The sequence below is a fragment of the Gorilla gorilla genome, chromosome 9, assembly GCF_029281585.2.
Source record: "Gorilla gorilla gorilla isolate KB3781 chromosome 9, NHGRI_mGorGor1-v2.1_pri, whole genome shotgun sequence".
In the NCBI taxonomy this organism is placed as follows: domain Eukaryota; kingdom Metazoa; phylum Chordata; class Mammalia; order Primates; family Hominidae; genus Gorilla; species Gorilla gorilla.
In genome coordinates this window covers 125750411-125770557 of record NC_073233.2, presented here as the reverse complement: position 1 = coordinate 125770557, position 20147 = coordinate 125750411, and the positions used below count along the sequence as shown (strand labels likewise).

Sequence of the window (20147 nt, the reverse complement as noted above, 5' to 3'; positions counted from 1 at the left end):
GACAGGCCCGCCCGCCAGCCGAGCTGTTACCCACCCCAGGACAGGTCTGGCCCTGCCTCCAGGGTGGTCTGGAGGGAAAGGTGCAGAGAGCCTGGAGTCAGGGCTGTGCTCAGGGGCCCCAGCGCTGATCTCAGCCCATCCTGATAACAAATAGCACCTCTTAGACCTCCTGGTCTCCATTTAAGCCCTGAGAGGGCTCCCTGGGACGTCATGAGTCCTCCCCTCAGGACAGGGAGTGTTGCAAAGGAGGGACAGAGAGGTGGGAGTCAGAGTGACCAGAGCCCAGGTCAGAGGCTGGGGCCAGAGCCAGCCCCTCCTAACTCTGCTTCTCAGTGTCCACACTGGGGTGGCCGTGCCAGGGCGGCTACAGGAACCTGACGGAGACCCTGTGGTCCCAAGTCAGCCACACAGAGACTGCTCACTGTGGCTTTGCTGTGGGCAAGGCCTTGGTGGCCGAGGAACAGAGACTGCCTGGGCAGTGTAGTGGGCTGCCCTGCGTGGTAGGACACCCTGCCTAGTGGCTTGCCCCGCCTGGTGGGGCTCCCTGTAGCTCCCTGCTGGCTTCTGGCTCTGACCCTGCCCTGGGCCTAGCAGTGTTGTCTTCTGGCCATTCCCCTCTGATACCAACCAGCAGCCCCCCAGAGGCCTCATTAGGCTGCTGGTGTCTCCAGCTGAGCCCTCTGAGGTGTGGCAGGCAGGCCTGACATCACAGCCTGGGTGAGTCACTGCGGGCTGGGTGAGTCACTGTGGGCTGAGTGAGGGGTCCCAGCTGAGGAAAGGGCAGGCCACAGGAGCGGCCCCCATCACAGCTCCGGCTCCCAGCCCCGCAGCTGCTCCCCATCTCTCTGCCAACTACCAGAACGACACAGGAAGCTGGGGCCGGTGCCTCAGGTCCCACGACAGGGTCCTGGAAACCATTCCCACCCCTCTGAGAGGCTGCAGCTGTGCCTCCCAGTCTCAGGGGACGCCTAGCTACAGCCCGGGGTCTTGGGCAGGATACCTCCGGGCAATGGCCCAGCTGGACTGGAGGGCGGAGGTGCAGCGGAGTAAAGCTCAGGGGACCCACACATGCCCCTAAAGGTCTCCCTCACATGCCACCAGCCCAGGGGCCTGGGGAAGAGTGGGCTCCTTGATTCCTCCTGGCACCTGTACCCTTTTCGGGCACCCTGGGCTGGCTGCAGTATGGAGCCCCTCGAGGGAGAGGGCCAGGGCGGGGGCTGTGGTTGGCTCTGCTGCATCTGACAGCTTCCCCATCCTCAGGTGCCAGGTGGAGGTCAGAGAATCTCCCCTGGCTTTCACGTGGATCCCTTGCCCCAACCCGCCCCAGCAAGTGGGCACGAGGTAAGGGCTCCTTTGCCAGCCCCTCCTCCCTCCCTGTGTCTCTTCCTGTTTGTGGGCTCACCTGAAGTGTGAAGAGGGGGAGTGCCACTCTCCATCCAGGCCCCAGGCAAGCAGCACCTCCCTGCTCTCCTGCACTCCTGGACACAATCAGCAGCTCCTGCCATGGACAGGTGGTACCTGGGTGAGTCCTCTGAGCCCCATTCCTCCTCCCTGCTCAGGCTCTAACACAGGTGCCAGCCCCATCCCTTTCAAGTGCACCCACAAGCTCCCCAGAAGTGCAGGAAAAGCAGAAAGGAAGAGAGGCAGAATTTCCAAAAAAGAGCATCTCCATACGGAGTCACCGGCCTGCTGTAACGTGTGTGCAGAGCATATCTGAGCTGCGAGGGCTGGGAAGGCAGCTGTCCAACCACCTCATTTACTTGTCTGTCCATCCGTCCTTTAGAGATGCAGGAACTCAGAAGCCAGGCTGCTGGCTTCAAATCTTGGTTCCCCTACTCTCTGGCCATCTGACATCTGGCAAGTTATTTAACTTATCTGGACCTCAGTTTCTTCCTCTATGAAATGGGGTGATAATAATGCCTTCCTTACCTTATAAAAGTCATTGTGATGACTAAAGAATTAATTTCTGGCCAGGCGTGGTGGCTCATGCCTGTAATCCCAGCACTTTGAAAGGAGGCCAAGGCGGGCGGATCATCTGAGGTCAGGAATTCGAGACCAGCCTGACCAACATGGTGAAACCCCGTCTCTACTAAAAATACAAAACTAGCCGGGCTTGGTGGCGCATGCCTTTAATCCCAGCTACTCAGGAGGCTGAGACAGGAAAGTCACTTGAACCCGGGAGGCGGAGGTTGCAGTGAGTCGAGATCGCACCATTGCACTCCAGCCTGGGTGACAAGAGCGAAACTCCGTCTCAAAAAAAAGAATTAATTTCTGTAAAGTGCTTGAAACGGTGCCTTGCACACAGAGTTTAAAAATGCAGCCATCAACTAGCTTTCCCTATTGCTTCCTATTCATCTATCTATTGATCGATCTATCATCCATATCTATCTATCTATCTATCTATCTATCTATCTATCTATCTATTTATCTATCTATCCATCCATCTGTAGATGCCTCCCCATGCACCTCCTCCCCCCGCAGTGGGAGCCCTTCCATCCACACTGCAGCTTTGTTTGTGACCAGGGTAAATATTACCTGGCACTGTTAATGTTTAATGCCCCCACCTCATCCCCAGCCACCCCACCAAGGAGCAAAGACAGCAGGAAGAGGCAAGTGGAGACAGTCCATTTGGGTGGGGAAATGACTGGGTTGTCAATGGATAGATAGGTAGATATAGATGATAGATAGATAGATAGATAGATAGATAGATAGATAGATAGATAGATAGACAGACAGACAGATGAATTTATTTAACTTCCCACTTATTTTTACATCTCTTATTATTCCCGAAAGACTCCATGGAGGCTTACAAATATAGACAAAATGCAGTAAGATAACACAATCCTGTATAATAAAGGGAGCACCCTTGTCTTGTGTGGAGATGGCAGTAGCTTTGGTAGCACATCTTGGAGGATCTGGGCTTTCTACCTCCAGTTTGCCATTAACTATGTGTTTCAGGCAAGTCCCTTCACCTTCCTGCCCTCGTTTTTTCTGGTGTACCCAGTGGGGATCATGACACTGCCCTGGCCACCTCCAGGGGCTATTGTGGAAAGCAAATGAGCAGCCTCAAGTTTCTTTATCTGTAAAACGCCGTTAGTAGGAATTAAGTGATGCAGTGCATTCCAAGAGCCTGGCACGTGGTCCATCTTCACCAAACGTTGGCTCTGCTGTGATGTTTGCACGAATATATATTTCTTGGCTCCAGAAGCAGAAGGGAACTGAACGGGTATTGCAGAGCCTGATCTGCAGGGCCATGCCATTCTCTCCATCTCACTCATTCGTGCCCATTTTCATTGGAGGGTGGCTGGCTTTTCCATGTCCAGCAGCAAACATTTGCCAAAGGCTAATGCTTGTCATTTCTTCAATCAACACACATGTAACAGTAAAAATGATGCCACTCACCGTGTGCCAGGCCCTGGGATATGCTCTTTGCATGCATTATCTCACTTCCCCTCACAACCACCCTAGGAGCTGGGTACTGTGCCCATTTTACAGATGAGGAGACTAAGGCACAGAGAGGTGAAGTAATTGACTGAGACCATACCATTAGCAAGTGAGAGGGCCAGGGTGTGAACTCAAGTGCCAAGCCCTGCCCCTGCTTAGGGAGGATTCATGGATACAGTGGCTCCCTTCAGAAGGGCTCAAGCTCCCCTGGTGTCCGCTGGCCACTGACCTTGGCTGTTTGGTGGCCACTGGGCTTCAGCCTTTTCTGGAGGCCAATTCAATGGACTAGAACTCAACGAGGATTCTACAGTACCTGTGACTACCCGGCACAGGAGTCCTGGGGTGAAGGAGGTCACAGCGGAGTGGGGAGGCTGCCTGCGAGGTGTGGAAAGCATCTGCCTCCTGCAGCAGGAGGCCCGATTGTCAGTCTCCACTTCCCCCACACTGGCTGTGTGACCCTGGGCAAGGCCCCTACCTCTCTGTGCCTTAGACACCTGCCTCATCAGTAAAATGGGAAACATAAAGCTTGAGGAGAAAACAGTGAGGAAAGTGCTTGGTAAACCATAAACGCAGGGGGTTTTCCCCACGATGAAAGTCTTGCCCTGTCCTTAAGGATCCTGCATGCTCCATGGTAAACTGGCAAGGACACAATCCGAGAGCCAGGCCAAATGGTGGTAGGAGGAAGTGCCAGGGCTGCAGGGAAGGAGAAATTAGTTGGGGATGACTGAAGCCCTTCTGAATGAGGTGTAACCTGCAGGGTGCATGTTGATGGGTGAATAGGATGACAGATGAAGGGCCCTTCTGGAGGATCTACTGCTGGTCAGCTTTGGCGGTGCTCCAGGGATGTGGTGGGGGAGCAGTGGGCCAGGCTCCTAGGGACCACTGCAGGAAAGCCTCCAGTACCACATAAGGAACACCAGCTGCAGCGGCGGCATCCATGGTGGCTGGTGCGGTGGGCCCTGCCTGGGCTGGGGGCCGCTGTGGGACACTGCCCCCAGAAACTCCCAAGTACAGTGTACACTGAACGGATTGTGCAACTTCCACTTTCCTGTTCCCACCGCCCCAGCTGTAGCTTCCCCAGCTGGCAGAACAGCACGACTGCTGACCCATCCCAGCCCTTCTCTTTGGAAATTTCCTTTGGGAAGGTTTGGAAACTCAGCCAGCTCCTCCCTGCCCCTGCCTCCCCACGCACGTCCTCACCCTGCAGAAGGAGCCCCTCCATCCACACTGCAGCTTTTCTTGTGACCAGGGTAAATATTACCTGGCACTGTTAATGTTTAATGCCCGCACCTCGTCCCCGGCCACCCTGCGGAGGCAGCCAGACACTCTCCAAAAAGCAGAGACAGCAGGAAGAGGGGAGTGGAGGCAGCCCATTCGCCTGGGGAAATGACTGGGTTGTCGATGGACGGTGGTGAGTGTGCTGGTGTGCGTGCCCAGGCGTGTGCGATGCTGGGTGGCTCTGATTGGCCTGCCTTTGTGGGGTCAGCTGGACCCTACTCTTCCCTCTCCTGCCACCTCAGCCTTCCAGAGTACCCAGCCCCTCTTCCTGTCGGCCTCCTCTCTAAGAAAATTTGCAACTTAAAGGAGGACCCTGCTTTAACCCCAAAGAAAGATAGCTTGAGTGGCAGAAAGGCAGCAGATAGAAGCTGGAGAGCTGAGCGTTCCTCCTCAGCCTCCTGGCACACACCCGCCCTGAGTTCAATGCATCTTGCTAGACCATCTGAACTTGGGCGGGAGGCAGACGGGGTCCATCTGGCTGGGGAAGGAGCAGGCCCCTCTGGTCAGCCTTCCTAGGCTGGATTTGGGGTGAGAGCCCCCCAAGTTCAAGTCACACTCCCCAAAGGCTTCCTGTCACAGGAACTGACTCAGGCCTGGAAACCAAGAGGGGCACTTGCTGACAGAGGTGGGTTTTGAGCCAGATGCAGAAAGGGGAGGGTGCTGGGCAGGGAGGGTCTCAGCAAGCGGCTCAGGGCCAGGTGGCCACGGAGGAGGAGGTTTCCTGGGGTGTGTGGGGAAGCCTCAGCTGGGGTCTAGCTGTTGCTCTGACACTTAAATCCCCATATGACCTTAAACAAGGCCTGAACCAAATCTGGGAAGACAGCCCTGACGGCCTTCTGTGTGGGACCTGGGTCTTTCATGGCCTCCCTGAGCACCCAGCACCTCAGGCCCGTCAGGATGGGCACTGACTCTTCCTGGCCTGTCCTTTCCTGGCCCAGGGACTGGCCGCTGAGGACAGCTGGGCTTGGCAGACCCTAAGTCTCACTGCTGCTCAGGGGCACAGTTTGGCACAGCCCGGAAAGTGCTAACTTGCGCGTTCCTTCCTCCTCGGGCTCTACTTCCCTCATGCAAGAAGGGGCTCCAGCAGGGCAGGAAAGAGTAGCGGCCCTCAGCTGTGGCAGAAGCGTCCTGGCCAGGCCACCATCTCGCTGTCCAGGGCAAGTGTACTCAGTTGCAGGGCACCACTGTGAGACCTGCCTGCTGAGCAGCTCCAAATCCGGGGGAGGCCACCAGAGGCAGGGGCAGGACCTTGCCTCTAACGGGCTCCTTCCCTCCCGCCATTGAGAGGTGGAGATCAAAGGGCTTATGCACCTCCATTCTCAGCCCCCTGCTTCCTGGGTTCAAACGCCAGCTCTACCCCTGACTTGCTGTATAACTGTGGGGGAATTTCTTCTCTGCACGTCCACCCTCTCGTGGATTACACCAGAATGACATTGACGCCTCATAAGGTTGCCATAATGGTTAGATGAGTTAGGGTTTGTTAGCTTTTGCCCGGTGCCTGACCAGCACTATATATTAATGTTTCTTAACTAGATCTGCTTCCCCTGAGGATGGTAACATAGGGAAGGAGGTCTGTCTCAGCTTTCATTAGGACTTTGAACAAGTCTACACATTGGGCTCGGCTTCCTCCTTCTGTCTGATAAACTTTAAGGTTCTGTTTTATTTATTCATGCATTTCCCAAATAGCTGCTAAGCACCTGATAGCCAAATGGTCCTGTGGAGAGAGGCCGCTGGGAGTTTAATGGGAGAGGCCTCTCCTGGCCTTTTCTACCATGGTAGGAATCAAGGAGCAGGAGAGAGCCACCCTTCCGGAGTGGTCAGAGGCCCCCCAGACAGCACGGATCCCCCTCGGACACTCGGTATTTGGTCCCCAGTTGACCGTGTCTGAAGCCGCCTAGAGCAGAAGGCTGCTGGCAATGGTTTTAGCAACACCCCCGCTCCCAGCCTCCCCTCGCCTGCTTGGACCCTCGAGGGTCCTCTGGGAAGGGAAGGACAGGGAATTCCAGCTGTTCCTGTGGCTGGCTCACCATCCGTGACTCCTCTCATCCCACCTCTGGCTCTCTCCTAGGCGGCAGCCCCAAGGGGGACGTGGACCCGTTCTACTATGGTAAGCCTGGGCCCCTGCGCACCCTTCCTGAGCCCTCAGGACCCCTTCCACCAAGCAGCGGCCTCTCCCAGCCCCAGGTCCGTGCTCTGTGCCCCTTATCTCCCCTGGTTACCACGGGCTGCTGCGGGCGGGCTGCGGGGAGACAGCTGCTGGGAGAGACCACCCATCCCGCTCCTCTTGCCCTCTCTTTCCGGAGACTATGAGACTGTTCGCAATGGGGGCCTGATCTTCGCTGGACTGGCCTTCATCGTGGGGCTCCTCATCCTCCTCAGTAAGTGGGGTGGCCTCCAGGGAAGGGGTGCTGACCAGGGCACCTCTCTTCTCAAGGCCGCTGAGCAGGCTGGCTTTCGGGAGTTGCCAAGGGAGGGGTGAGCCTCCCCACCACGCCCCCCACTGCAGGATGTGGGAATGGGTGCCCGGTGGGGTGCCAGGCTCGCAGGGAGCACAGTGTGAGGTTCCTGCTTGCTCAAGTGCACCCTCCAGTGGGCCCGGGAGGAGCCGCAGAGGTAAGAGCGAACCCACGGGGTAACCGGGTAACCGGAGGGCCAGGCAGGGGGACTAGTCCCCCCGCTGCTAACCATGATCCCAAACTCATTTGTTAAATAGGGATGATCCCACCTGCCTCACAAGATTAGGGCTAGCATCCAAAGACATGGCAGTCAGGACAGCGCTCCGAGAACGGTCCAGTGCAGACTCGGAGTGTTCTGGGGGAGACAAAGAGAGTTATGTATCCTCAAGCCCCGAGGGGCACACAGGAGGAGCTTAATAACTGCACATTGACTTGTTTTGGTCCAACCCAAAGAAAAATACACAGAAAACACAACCCATGGAAAGAAGATACAGCAAGCACGCCTGTGGGCTCTGGACTTCTAATGCACGTGTGCCACTGCCACCCCACCCCAAGGCTCGGGCCACAGTCCTGCGGGTCTCCCCATTTTCCTGTGTTGCCCATGGCAGCTCTCTCTACGTGTGCCACTGCCAGCCCACCCCAAGGCTTGGGCCACAGTCCTGCAGGTCTCCCCATTTTCACATGTTGCCCGTGGCAGCTCCCGGAGGGCAGTGCCGGGTGGTGGCTGATCACATAGGCACAGGAGGCAGGTGGCCTAAGCAAGGGGCTCCACTTTGGAGTTGCTGCCATCCTTCTCCAGGTGTTCGTCGGGCAGCTGTGCTGGTGGCACCATGATGGCCCAGTCTCTGCTGCTGCTCTCGATATGCCAACAGCCCACCATGGATCTGCTCCAGTAAACATTTGCTGACTGACTGACTGACTTAGGTTCTTGAATGCCTATGGTCCAGCCTTATATAAAGAGAGAGAAGGCTGGGCGTGGTGGCTCATGCCTGTAATGCCGGCATATTAGGAGGCCAAGGCAGGAGGATCTCTTGAGACCAGGAGTTTAAGACCAGCCTGGTCAATACAGTGAGACCAGATCTATACAAAAAAAAATTGTTTTAATTAGCTGGGCATGGTGGCATGTACCTATAGTCCCAGCTACTTGGGAGGCTGAGGCAGGAGGATTACTTGAGCCCAGGAGTTTGAGGCTGCAGTGAGCTACGATCCCACCACTGCACTCCAGCCTGGGTGACGGAGTAAGACCCTGTCTCAAAAAATAAAATAAAATAAAATATAAAATAAAATAGAGACAGTCAAACGTGGCCTCCAAGCCTGACCCTGCGGTAATACTGGCAGGAGGGAGGTAGGAGAGACTGGAAGAATTTTGAGTCTTCCAGGGTCTCCTTGGAAAATTAGTCCATGGAAACAAATCTCCTTTTCTCTTTTCAAGGCAGAAGATTCCGCTGTGGGGGCAATAAGAAGCATAGGTGAGCGCTGCCTGGGGTGACCGATGAGGGGGTTGGGGCTGGAGAAGGAGGGGCGGGCTGCGGATTTTGTCTCTGACACAGTGGAGGATCCCCACCCTCAGGGATCCCTAGACCCACCCCTCCCCCTGCCCTCTCACCTGTTGCTTTTCCTTCCCCCACCAGGCAAATCACTGAAGATGAGCCGTAACAGCAGGTATGCTAGGAGGGCCTGGGGAGGGTGCGGGGAGGGCAGGGCAGGCTTGGGAGCAACAGGGAAGAATTCTGGCTCCTGGACTCGGTAAATAAGAATTTTAGGGTCGTCCACACATCAGCCAGGTGGTCTGTCACCCATCGTGTGTTTAAAACGATTGCCAAGGGCCTGGCGTGGAGTGTGTGCCGCAGATCACAGAGGAGCCCTGGAGAAAAGTGAGATGGACAAGGGGGAAATAAAACCCCAACCTCTGCTGCCTCCTGCCCAACCCCATCCTGCCTTTGTCTTCTCAGCCTCGGCGGTGCCACCCACTGCACTGGGGCCAGCTGGGAAGCCAAGCATGGCCCTGCCTCTGGCGCCTCCCCTTCTTCCTTGGGCTGTAGACCTTTGTCCCCGTCACTGCCAGCGCTTGGGCTGAAGGAAGCTCCAGACTCAATGTGACCCCCAGGTGGCATCGCCAACTCCTGCCTCGTGCCACCTCATGCTTATAATAAAGCCGGCGTCAGAGACCGCTGCTTCCCTCACCTGCCTGCCTGTCTCCCTCCTCTGTCACCACCAGCCTCTCCAAGCTCAAGTACAAATACAGCCGGGTCTCATTTGTTTTTTCAATTAATTGCTCAGGCACCTGTCTGCCTGTAAAAGCAAGAAGTTCAGTGTTGTCATCTGTAGGCCACTCCTCGCACCCCCTGAACTGGCAGGAGCCCTGGGGACAGAGGCCTCAGCCTGGCTTTTATACACCTGGGAAGTCTGAAAGGCCCAGGGGTCAAAACCACAGCCCATTGGATACCCATGAGGCCTCTGCCCCAGGCGCCACTGTTGGGTTCCTGGAAGCGACCCTGCTTAGCAGTTGCTGTGGAGAGGCCCCACGCTACCAAGATGGGCTTGTGTGTGGTCACATTCCTGTGCTCTGCCATTTTCCACATGTATACCCCTGGGCCAAGGTGGGTGGGTCCGGGGGGCCTGGTGCTGGGCCTCCGCACATGTCCTGAAGGAGCCAGCCCTCTTCCCAGCCCCCTCCTGGTACTAAGCTCGGGCCACCTCTTTCCACTCTTGGGGCCACCTATTTGGAGGGTTGGTTAATTCCAGGGCCTGGGGCCAGGGAACAGATGGTGAGAGTGAGACCACTGTCACACTTGCTCCAGCCCCCGTCCATGCAGGCAGGGACCCACCCAGGGCAGCCTCAGCCTGAGATGCTTCCAGGTTGCTCCACCCACTGCAGACTCCTAATGTGCCCGACTCCTAATGCCCATGCCCCCTTTGCTGTGAGTCCAAGGCCGTGGCCATGCAGGAAGGCCTCTGGGACCTTCTGCACTCAGGAAGGAGCCCAACTTTCCTCTCCCTCCCTTCACTCAGAGGCCTCTAAGGCTGAAGAGATTGTGGGATTCTGGCACCACCTAGCGTCTGGCTTCCTCATCTGGGCCTGCAAGCTTTTGAGGGAGGGGAGGGAAGAACTGGCAGGAGAACCAAGCTACAGGAGCAGGAAATGAACAGGGTGTGTTTGGGGGCCAAAGGCAGGATGGACCTCACTCCACTTGGGAATTAAGCTCTTTGTCTTAATCCACTGCCCCCAGTCCCTGATAACCACCAACTCTCCTAGAAACACAGAAGGCTTGAGCAGGGAAGGGTCCTTAGAGAGCAAAACAGACCATCTTCAATTTACAGAAGGGGAAACTGAGGCTCTAAGAGAGGCCGTGGCTTGTCCAGAGTGACATGGCCAGCCTGAGTCAGAGCCAGAGGTAAAATTGAGGTCTCTGGCTCCCCTTCCAGAGGTCTTCCCACCACACGAACATCCAAAGGACGGGAAGCGGTCGGTGGGGCAGGGAGGTGGACTCCCCACTGACTGCCTGTGGGTTTGGAGAGTGAAGGGGAAACAGAGAAGGCCTGGGGTTGGGGGGAGAAACTCCAGAGGAGACCAGGAGCCAGGCAGGGGAAGGCCAGGTGACTTACAACTCAGCACCAAGTCCTTGTGACACCCCACTCCAAATGTGGACTCATTGGTGTAGGCCAAACCCTTAACTGGACTTCAGTTTTCTTTGCAGGAGATAGAGGCACACACTTGAGCTCTCCCTCGAGGGTGGGAGAAATGAACACGAATGGGGCAGGTCCAGCCAGGGGGGCTTTCAGGAGGAGGGAGGCTCCCAAAGCCTCTTGGATGCAGCAGCAAGGCAAACAGGAAGAGGGGGTATTCAGACCTGTGGCCCACCCCAGGAGAAGTAAGAGCCCTGGAGAAGAATCACGTTTCTAGAATGTTCTAGAATGTTCCATACAGAGGCCAATCCAGCCTGCCATCCTCAGAGGGAAATTCCACCTGCTCTGGATGAGTCACTTCCCTTTGCTGACCCTGCCTCAAGGTCTCCCTCCTTGTGAAATGTGAGGCTTTATCAGGTCTGAACCTGAGGGGCTTTTCAAACCACCACGTACCCAGATTTCCCCAGCGCGGTTGAATATGAGGTTTGGGGGGTGGCCTCTGCAGGCGGAGGCTTAACGAGCCCCATGGCCCCAGGTGGCATTCAGAGGCCTGGGACCTGCTTCCTAACCAGGACTCTTGTGAACATTTCCCTTCTCTCTCCAGAAAGGTCACATGGGCTGGCAGTTACTGAACTTTCACTTCACTTTGGGATTTTCCACAATTCAGACCTGCATTGAGTCACAAAGGTCTACCAAGCCTAGGAAATGATTGGGTGAATTACTCTTAATCACACAACTCCGACCACGACAGCCTCCGTCTGAGGGCGCAATTCCCTTTCTGACCACCAGGGGGAGCACGTGGCTTGCGCCGAATCCCCTCCAGTTGCGTGTTTTCAACTCAATCTTTCCAAGGGCCTTTGCCAGGAGGAGGGGCTCCTGGCTCCTGAGTGGTCCGCCCGGTGCCCTGATTTCCTAGGAAAGCCCTCAGCTCTTCTCATTCCGCTCGTTCACCCCCCAGGTACAGCACTTGCCCCACTCTGGGGTAATTCTTGGCTGTGGGGTCTTAAGTGCTCATTCCTTCGCAGAGGCAGAGACCCCACGTGATCTACACATCTTCCCCAACGCCTGGGGAACGGCGACGCCTCTAACCCTGTAGTCTGAGTAAATCAACAACAGCAGGACATGGGGAGGGGCAGAGAAGTCAAGCAGGGACGTTTGTGGGGTGGGAGGGGAAAGAGGCTTTGCCTGAGTAGCTCTTCTCAACCCCAGCTGCAGTGAGTCTGATTCAACTGATGGGGCATCGGTGGTTGTTCAGCCTCCCCAGGTGAACTCGAAGTGGAGCAAAAGGTGACAGTCACGGCTTAGCAGGTGGGCATGTCCAGGTGAGGGTGAGGGGAACGCAGCCAGGCGGAGCAGGTGAGGGCCCAAGGGAAACTGGACTTGTTTCACCATCTGGGGAGAGGGCAGGTAGCTCTGCCCTGCCAGCCCCTGGGAGAGCACTTCCAGAGCCCCCAGGCCCAGAAGTCCTGGCCTTGGGCAATGGGGTTGCAGGGTCTCTGCTAAGTCCGCTGAGTTCTGGCCTTCCTCACAGCACCCATGAACAGGAAGAGCTGGATAGGAAGCCCAGGGAGGGCCAGGAGAATTAGCCTGTGAGCCAGCAGCCAGTCCCACACCTATCCCTTGCTAAAGGGTCCACCATCCAAACCCATCCAGCCTCTGCACAGCTCCAGAGAAAGAGCCCTGTGGGCATGGGGGCAGGAGGGCTTCTGCTGGGTTCTGGCAGGCACTTCCTGGCTGGGTGGCCTGGACTTCCCCATCAGAGGAAGAAGAGCCTCAGACAGGCCGATCGCTAGCTCCTACAGGCTGATCTCCTGTCCAGGGTGAGGGTGCCCCTGGCATGGGCCTCGTTTTTCTAAATGCTTTGGGGCATCAGGAGAAATCTCCACCCCGCCCCAGCAATTCCGAACTCTCTCTCTTCTACAGGGAGCAAGGAAGGGGTGCCCCAAAGAACTGAGCATCTCCACTGGCGCTGCCTCTAGTGAAGGAAGTGGGCTCCCTGGACAGACAGGGGTGGGAGTGGAGGGAGTGAGGGGTGTTGTGCTGAAGAAAGGCCCAGGGCAGGGGGTGGTGTAGCGTCTCCTCCCAGACTCTCCAGGCTTCCACCCTCCCTCCGCTCTGCTCGGCAGGGCTGCTGTGGGGGAGATTAGTCGCCTCCCTGTTGATCCGTGGCCCCAGGCAGCTGAGCTCTGAACTGCAATTCATCAGGGGCCTCTGGGGCGGGTAATATGTGCCTCACCAAGCGCCCATTCTTCATTCCTAGCAGGCTGCCTGACAAATGCCTGGCCAGCGGAGATCAGAGGCAAATGCCATGGCAGCTCGGCCCTGTTGTCAGAGCAAGTCACTGGCTGGGAAGATGGATTGGGCCTGGGCCTCGGAGCCAGGGCCACAGCGGCCTCCTTCCGGGACATTGGGAGGGCAGTGCTGAGCCCAGGGCTGCACTGGGAGAGCCACGGAAGGGCCCGAGTGTCCTAGCCTTGGAAGAAAGCCGGGGCTCAGACTCAGTGCCCCCTCCCAGTTCTGGCTGCAGGAGGAGCCTCACAGGCTGGGGACACTTCCTAGTTTGCCGTTGAGTGACTGAGGACTTGGGAAGAAATCCTGTTTAGAACTTCAAACGTTCATTCCCAGAGCTTCAACCTGACACTGGAGGGGCAAAGAAGGTGGCATTGGGAGATTGGGGGAGGGTCTCCCCCAGGTGTGGAGGGACTTCATGCCTAGAAGGGACTGGGACGAGCTATGTTCAGGAGTGGCGGCTCCCCAAGCCCTGTTTTGGCAGATTTCATTTTCAGTTTGTAGGCAGTGGGGCCTCAGATGTGAAGGCAAGCTCAGAATTTAGGGAGACTTAGGGTCCCCTGGCAGGGCGGGGGACCAGGGCAGAGCACCTGCCAGGGGACCCTGAGTCTCCCTGAATTCTAAGCTTCCCTTCACAGGGTGCAGGTGACACCAGGTCAGGAACATTCCTGGAACAGTGGAGGCCCAGCCTGGCCTGTCCTGCTCCTATGGGCTTGCTGGGCTACCTGCTGTCACCCTGAGTGACACCCCGAAGTTCCTCAGCCCCAGGAGGCCGCCAGTCACCGTGGCTGCTACTGTCTCTAGATGTCTAAACTTGGTTCCCTTTTCAAGAAATGCTCACTGTCACTTCCCCAAAGGGCTTCTTTGGTGTCACTGAGAGGAATTCCCCCTGGTGAGCAGGGCAGCAGGGAGGGGAGAAGAGGGGAACGTTCTGAGCTGGGGAAGCAATTTGTGGACCCGGAAGCCCTGCCTGCAGCTCAGCGCAGACCACACCGTGGAAGATGGAAAATTGGCTTCACTGCCAGCTCTGCCCTTGGCCTGCTGTGTGACCTTGGGAAGGCCCTGGTCTGTCTCTGGACTTGGCTTTGGAAAAAACAGACACAAGACAAAAGTCCCAAGCTTCAGCTCACACGTCAAGGAGCTGTGACTTTTCAGGGGAAGGGGTAAGGGGAGAGCTGTGGCTGACCCCCTTGTTCCCTCCCACCCCTTGGATAGCTGTTCTTAGAGAAAAGCTGGGTACAGCCCCACGGCCCCTGCAAATACACACTTGGCTTCCTCCCGGCAGTGAATGGCAGAGGCGCCCAGCAAGTGATGAAGGCAGACAAAAACACACACTTGACAAAGCAAAGGAGATGAGGCTGGCTTGGCCCAGAGCCAGGAGCACGCTGAATTCTCTTGTGGTCTTTGTTTCCTGAATGGCCTATCAATCAGTAACCGAGTGCGTGCCAAACCCAGCCCACAGGGGAACCCGGTGTCCTCGGCTCTCCAGTAAATACTACTTCAGGTCTCGTGTCCGAGGACCATATGCTCCCAACACAGCTAATAAAATCATCCAGGAGTAGCCTGGAGGCCGCAGACACCCGTCCCAGGGGGCAGGAAGGGGACGGGCCAGGCTAGGCCTCCGCTGTTCAAGAGTGTTCCTGACCTGCTCTCTCTAGCACCCTGGGCACCTGCCAGGGGACCCTGAATCCCCTGAATTCTGAGCTTTGCCTTCACATCTGAGGCCCCACTGCTTATAAGCTACGTGAGGGAGGGATTGCATCTGAAAGTTCACCCCCCGATCCCAGTGCCTCACCCCCCTTTGGGCACTTAGTGCACCCTCAGTACATGTTTACTGAGTGCACACATGACTGGTTGAGCAGAGGAATGAATGAGTGATTGATTACCAACCAGGTGGACCACCCCTGCCCCTGCTCCATGCCCCCAGCAGCAAGAAAGGTGTGGGGTCAGGGTAGGCAGCTGGGGTGGTCAGAGGTGTGCGTGATCCCTTCTTCCTTGGCCTCACAGTTAAGGTCACAGGCTTTGGAATCAGCAGACCTGGATTTGAGCCCTGGCTTAGCCAATTATGAACTAAGTTTCATGCACGTCCGTGTGAAGAGAACCACCAAACAGGCTTTGTGTGAGCAACATGGCTGTTTATTTCACCTGGGAGCAGGCGGGCTGAGTCCAAAAAGAGAGTCAGCGAAGGGAGATAGGGGTGGGGCCGTTTTATAGGATTTGGGAAGGTAATGGAAAATTACAGTCAAAGGGGGTTGTTCTCTGGTGGGCAGGGGCGGGGGGGGGTCACAAGGTGCTCAGTGGGGGAGCTTCTGAGCCAGGAGAAGGAAATTCACAGGGTTAATCACTCAGTTAAGGTGGGGCAGAAACAAATCACAATGGTGGAATGTCATCAGTTAAGGCGGGGCAGGGCCTTTTCACTTCTTTTGTGATTCTTCAGTTACTTCAGGCCATCTTGGCATATAGGTGCAAGTCACAGGGGATGCGATGACTTGGCTTGGGCTCAGAGGCCTGACATTCCTGCCTTCTTATATTAATAAGAAAAATAAAACAAAATAGTGTTGAAGTGTTGGGGCGGCGAAAATTTTTGGGGGGTGGTATGGAGAGAGAATGGACGATGTTTCTCAGGGCTGCTTCAAGCGGGATTAGGGGCGGTGTGGGAACCTAGAGTGGGAGAGATTAAGCTGAAGGGAGATCTTGTGGTAAGGGGTGATATTGTGGGGTTGTTAGAAGAAACATTTGCCATATAGAATGATTGGTGATGGCCTGGATAGGTTTTGTATGAATTGAAAAACTAAATGGAATAAGAGAAGGAGAAAAACGGGTATAAAAGGTCTAAGAATTGGGAGGACCCAGGACATCTGATTAGAGAGTGCCTAAGGAGGTTCAGCATAGTCCAGCCAGCAAAGATTATTTATTTACTTCAAGAGGTAAGAGTGGCAGTTTGGGGATAGCACCAGGAGATATCAGCTGTGATGGCTTGGAGAAACAGTGTAAACCGGCAGTGTAAACAAGAGCAGGGCATGTATAAGTAGTTGAGAACAGTGAATAGGAGTATGACTAGACAGAAGATAGTAGGGATGACAAGTTTTTTGGGGCACAGTCGAAGTTGGTCTGGTGTCTGGAATGAGACTGGGGCCTAATAAAAAGGAGCATCTATACAGGAGGTTAAATGGGCTGTACCTTGTAGCATTCTGAGGACATGTCTGACTTCTGAGAAGGGAAAGTGGTAAAAGTATTGTCCAGTCCTTTTTAAGTTGGTGGCTGAGCCTGGTGAGGTGTGTTTTTAATAGACCATTAGTCTGTCACTGAATACTAAGAGCCTGAAAAAATGCTTGGCTGATTTGACTAATAAAGGCTGGTCTGTTATCAGACTGTATAGAGGTGGGAAGGCTAAACTGAGGAATTATGTCTGACAGAAGGGAAGAAATGACTGCGGTGGCCTTCTCAGACCTTGTAGGAAAGGCCTCTAAAAGTATAAAAGCAGCGGCAGCCGCTGCCCGCAGACATGAGGGCTAGGCTAAAACAGTAAGGTCAAGTTGTTTGGACAGAAAGGCTACAGTGTGCGGTCCTGGCTCTTGTGTAAGAATTTTGACTGCACTAACCATGCCTAGGAAGGAAAGGAGTTGTTGTTTTGTAAAGGATTGAAGTTTGGGAGATTAATCGGACACGATCAGCAGGGAGAGCACGTGTGTTTTTACGAGAATTATGCCGAGATAGGTAACAGATGAGGATGAAATTTGGGCTTGACTGAAGTAATGGGGGTTGTCTGTGAAGCCTTGTGGCAGTACAGCCCAGGTAATTTGCTGAGCCTGATGGGTGTCAGGATCAGTCCAAGTGAAAGCGAAGAGAGGCTGGGATGACGGGTGCAAAGGAATAGTAAAGAAAGCACGTTTGAGATCCAGACAGAATAATGGATTGTGGAGGGAGGTATTGAGGATAGGAGAGTATATGGGTTCAGCACCATGGGGTGGATAGGCAAAACAATTTGGTTGATAAGGCATAGATCCTGAACTAACTTGTAAGGCTTGTCTGGTTTTAGGACAGGTAAAATGGGGGAATTGTAAGGAGAGTTTATAGGCTTTAAAAGGCCATGCTGTAGCAGGCGAGTGATAGCAGGCTTTAATCCTTTCAAAGCTTGCTGTGGGATGGGATATTGGCATTGAGTGGGGTAAGGGTGATTAGGTTTTAATGAGATGGTAAGGGGTGCATGATTGGTCGCCAAGGAGGGAGTAGAGGTCTCTTGTGGGTTAAGGTGGGGGAATACAAGAGGAGGACGCAAAGGAGGCTTTGGATTGGGAAGAAGGGCAGCAATGAGATGCAGCTGTAATCCAGGAATAGTCAGGGAAGCAGATGATTTGGTTAAAATATCTCGGCCTAATAAGGGAACCGGGCAGGTGGAGATAACTAAAAAAGAGTGCATAAAAGAGTGTTGTCCAAGTTGGCACCAGAGTTGGGGAGTTTTAAGAGGTTTAGAAGCCTGGCTGTCAATACCCACAACAGTTATGGAGGCAAGGGAAACAGGCCCTTGAAAAGAAGGTAATGTGGAGTGGGTAGCTTCCATATTGATTAAGAAGGGGACGGACTTACACTCCACTGTGAGAGTTACTTAAAGCTCGGCATCCGTGATGGTCTACGGGGCTTCCAAGGCAATCAGGCAGCCTCAGTCTTCAGCTGCTAAGCCGAGAAGGAGTCAGAGAGCCTTGGGCCAGAATTCCAGGGGCTCTGGGAGTGGCTGCCAGGTGAGTTGAACAGTCCGATTTCCAGTGGGGTCCCGCACAGATGGGACACGGCTTAGGAGGAATCCTGGGCTGCAGGCATTCCTTGGCCTGGTGGCCAGATTTCTGGCACTTGTAGTAAGCTCCTGGGGGAGGAGGTTCTGGAGGAATGCCTGGCCACTGCAGTTCAGGCGTTTGGAAGTTCTTGTGTGCTGGAGATGTAGCTGGGGTTTGTCTCACAGTGGAGGCAAGGAATTGCAACTTTTTTTTTCTTATTGTACACCTTGAAGGTGAGGTTAATTAAGTCCTATTGTGGGGTTTGAGGGCCAGATTCTAATTTTTGGAGTTTTATTTAATGTCGGGAGCAGATTGGGTAATAAAATGTATATTGAGAATAAGATGGCCTTTTGACCTTTTAGGGTCTAGGGCTGTAAAGCGTCTCAGGGTTGCTGCCGAACGAGCCATGAACTCGGCTGGGTTTTTATATTTGATGAAAAAGAGCCTAAACGCTATCTGATTTGGGATAAAGAAAAAGGAGCATTAACCTTGACTATGCCTTTGGCTCCAGCCACCTTTTTAAGAGTAAATTGCTGGGCAGGTGGGGGAGGGCTAGTCACAGAACGAAACTGTAAGCCAGACCTGGTGTGAGGAGGAGAGGCGATAAAAAGATTACAGGGTGGAGGAGCGGAGGCTGAGGAAGAATTAGGACCTAGCTTGGTTTGGCGAGGAGGGGAGAGGTCAGATGGGTCTGTAGAAAAGGAAGATTAGAAAGACTCAGCGACGCTTGGGGTTGGGACTGAGGGGACAGGCGGGAGGGAAAGAAGGAAGATTTGGGACGAGTTGCACTGGGCACAGAGACTAGGAAGGGACTGATGTGTAAAAGAATGCCTGGACGTGAGGCACCTCAGATCATTTGCCCATTTTGCGACAAGAATTATTTAGATCTTGTAGGATGGAAAAATTGAAAGTGCTGTTTTCCGGCTATTTGGAACCACTGTCGAGTTTGTATTGGGGTCAAGCGGCATTGCAGAAGAAAATAAGACACTTTGATTTTAGGTCAGGTGAGAGTTGAAGAGGTTTTAAGTTCTTAAGAATACAGGCTAAGGGAGAAGAAGGAGGAATGGAAGGTGGAAGCTTGCCCATAGTGAAGGAAGCAAGCCCAGAGAAAAGAGTAGAGACACGGAGAAGGGGTGGGGGTTTCTTGCCCTCCAGAAAAGCAGAGAAAGGGTTGGGGCATGGAAATAAGGGATTGGGACACAGAGATAAGAGGTCGGGGTGCGGAAATAAGGGATTGGGGGTTCTTGCCCCCTAGAAAAGTGGGACTTGCCACTAAGGGTGAAGGAGAAGGGGTTGAGGGGTACTTGCCCCTCCCCCAGAAAAGCGGGACTTGCCGCTGAGGGTGAAGGAGAAGGGGTTGAGGGGTACTTGCCCCTCCCCCAGAGGGCGCCGGAGTTTTGGGTCCACGGAGTTTTGGGTCCACGGAGTTTTGGGTCCACGGAGTTTTGGGTCCACGTGTCTCCTTTGTCTCTATCAGAAAATGAAAGGATTGAAATTAAGAGAAGGGAGAGATTGAAGTGTGGCGCCGAGATTGAAATGTGAATATGTATGTATGTGAATGTGTGTATGTGTGTGCGAATGTGTGAGTGTGTGAATGTATGTGAATGCGTGTGAGTGTGAATGTGTGTGAATGTATTTGAATATGTGTGAGTGTGGGAATGTGTGTATGTGTATGTGAATGTGTGTATGAGTGTGAATGTGAGTGTGTGAATGTGTGTATGTGAATATGCGTGTGTGTGAATGTGTGAATGTGTGTGTGTGTGTAAGAGTATGTGAATGTGTGAGTGTGAGTGTGTATGTGAATGTGTGTGAGTTTGTGTGTGTTGTGCGTTGCTAGTTGAGCTGGAACTGAGGAGGAGCAGAGCAACCCAGGAGGGTGTGTGGGTGGACCTAGCATCTGGAGCGCTGCGCAGCGATTCAGCCTCCTCAGCTGAGAATCAGAGGTCTGTTTTGGAGGACACCATTGGTCCCCTCCAGTAGTTCTTAGAGGCTGGCAAGGACACAGGCTGGGGCAGGGAGTGAGCCCAGCCTCCGGCTTCACTGCGAGACATGACTGGGGTGAAGGGCAGGACCTGTGTAGTGGAGAATTTGAGTGGCCGCCGTCTATGTTGCACTGCACAGCAGCCTGCGGCGCCACCATCCTGTCCTGTGGCACTAGGGGGAGGCAGACACCAAGTTCCCAGTGCGGAGGCCTGGAGCTTCCTTCTGCGGAGGACCGCAGAGACACATCCAGTAGTGGGCCAGGGAGGCGGGTTGTCCTCTCCAGCCATCAGAGCCACGC

General features: G+C 54.6%; 1 protein-coding gene across 3 annotated transcripts; it reads left to right on the top strand.

Moving 5' to 3' along the window:
* Positions 1–1416: 1416 nt before the first annotated feature.
* Positions 1417–9361, top strand: FXYD2 (FXYD domain containing ion transport regulator 2). 3 transcript variants are annotated; one of them, XM_019036827.4, is made up of 6 exons: positions 1417–1522; positions 6791–6829; positions 7026–7100; positions 8611–8647; positions 8810–8840; positions 9131–9361. In XM_019036827.4, the coding sequence occupies exons 1-5, from the start codon at positions 1504–1506 to the stop codon at positions 8832–8834; spliced, it is 195 nt and encodes a 64-aa protein (XP_018892372.1). In that variant the 5' UTR covers positions 1417–1503; the 3' UTR covers positions 8835–8840; positions 9131–9361. The 3 variants fall into 3 exon arrangements, with proteins under 3 accessions (XP_018892372.1, XP_018892371.1, XP_018892370.1); XM_019036826.3 differs by lacking the exons at positions 1417–1522; positions 9131–9361 and adding exons at positions 4658–4855; positions 9003–9111; XM_019036825.3 differs by lacking the exon at positions 1417–1522 and adding an exon at positions 4669–4855.
* The last annotated feature ends 10786 nt before the right edge of the window (positions 9362–20147 follow it).

Bases quoted from the DNA above. Each gene is read 5' to 3' on its own strand.
- FXYD2 (XM_019036825.3), top strand. From the start codon at position 4,831: ATGACTGGGTTGTCGATGGACGGTG. The intron at 6,830-7,025 runs GTAAGCCTGGGC...CTCTTTCCGGAG, and splicing joins CGTGGACCCGTTCTACTATG to ACTATGAGACTGTTCGCAAT. The intron at 8,648-8,809 runs GTGAGCGCTGCC...TTCCCCCACCAG, and splicing joins GGGGGCAATAAGAAGCATAG to GCAAATCACTGAAGATGAGC.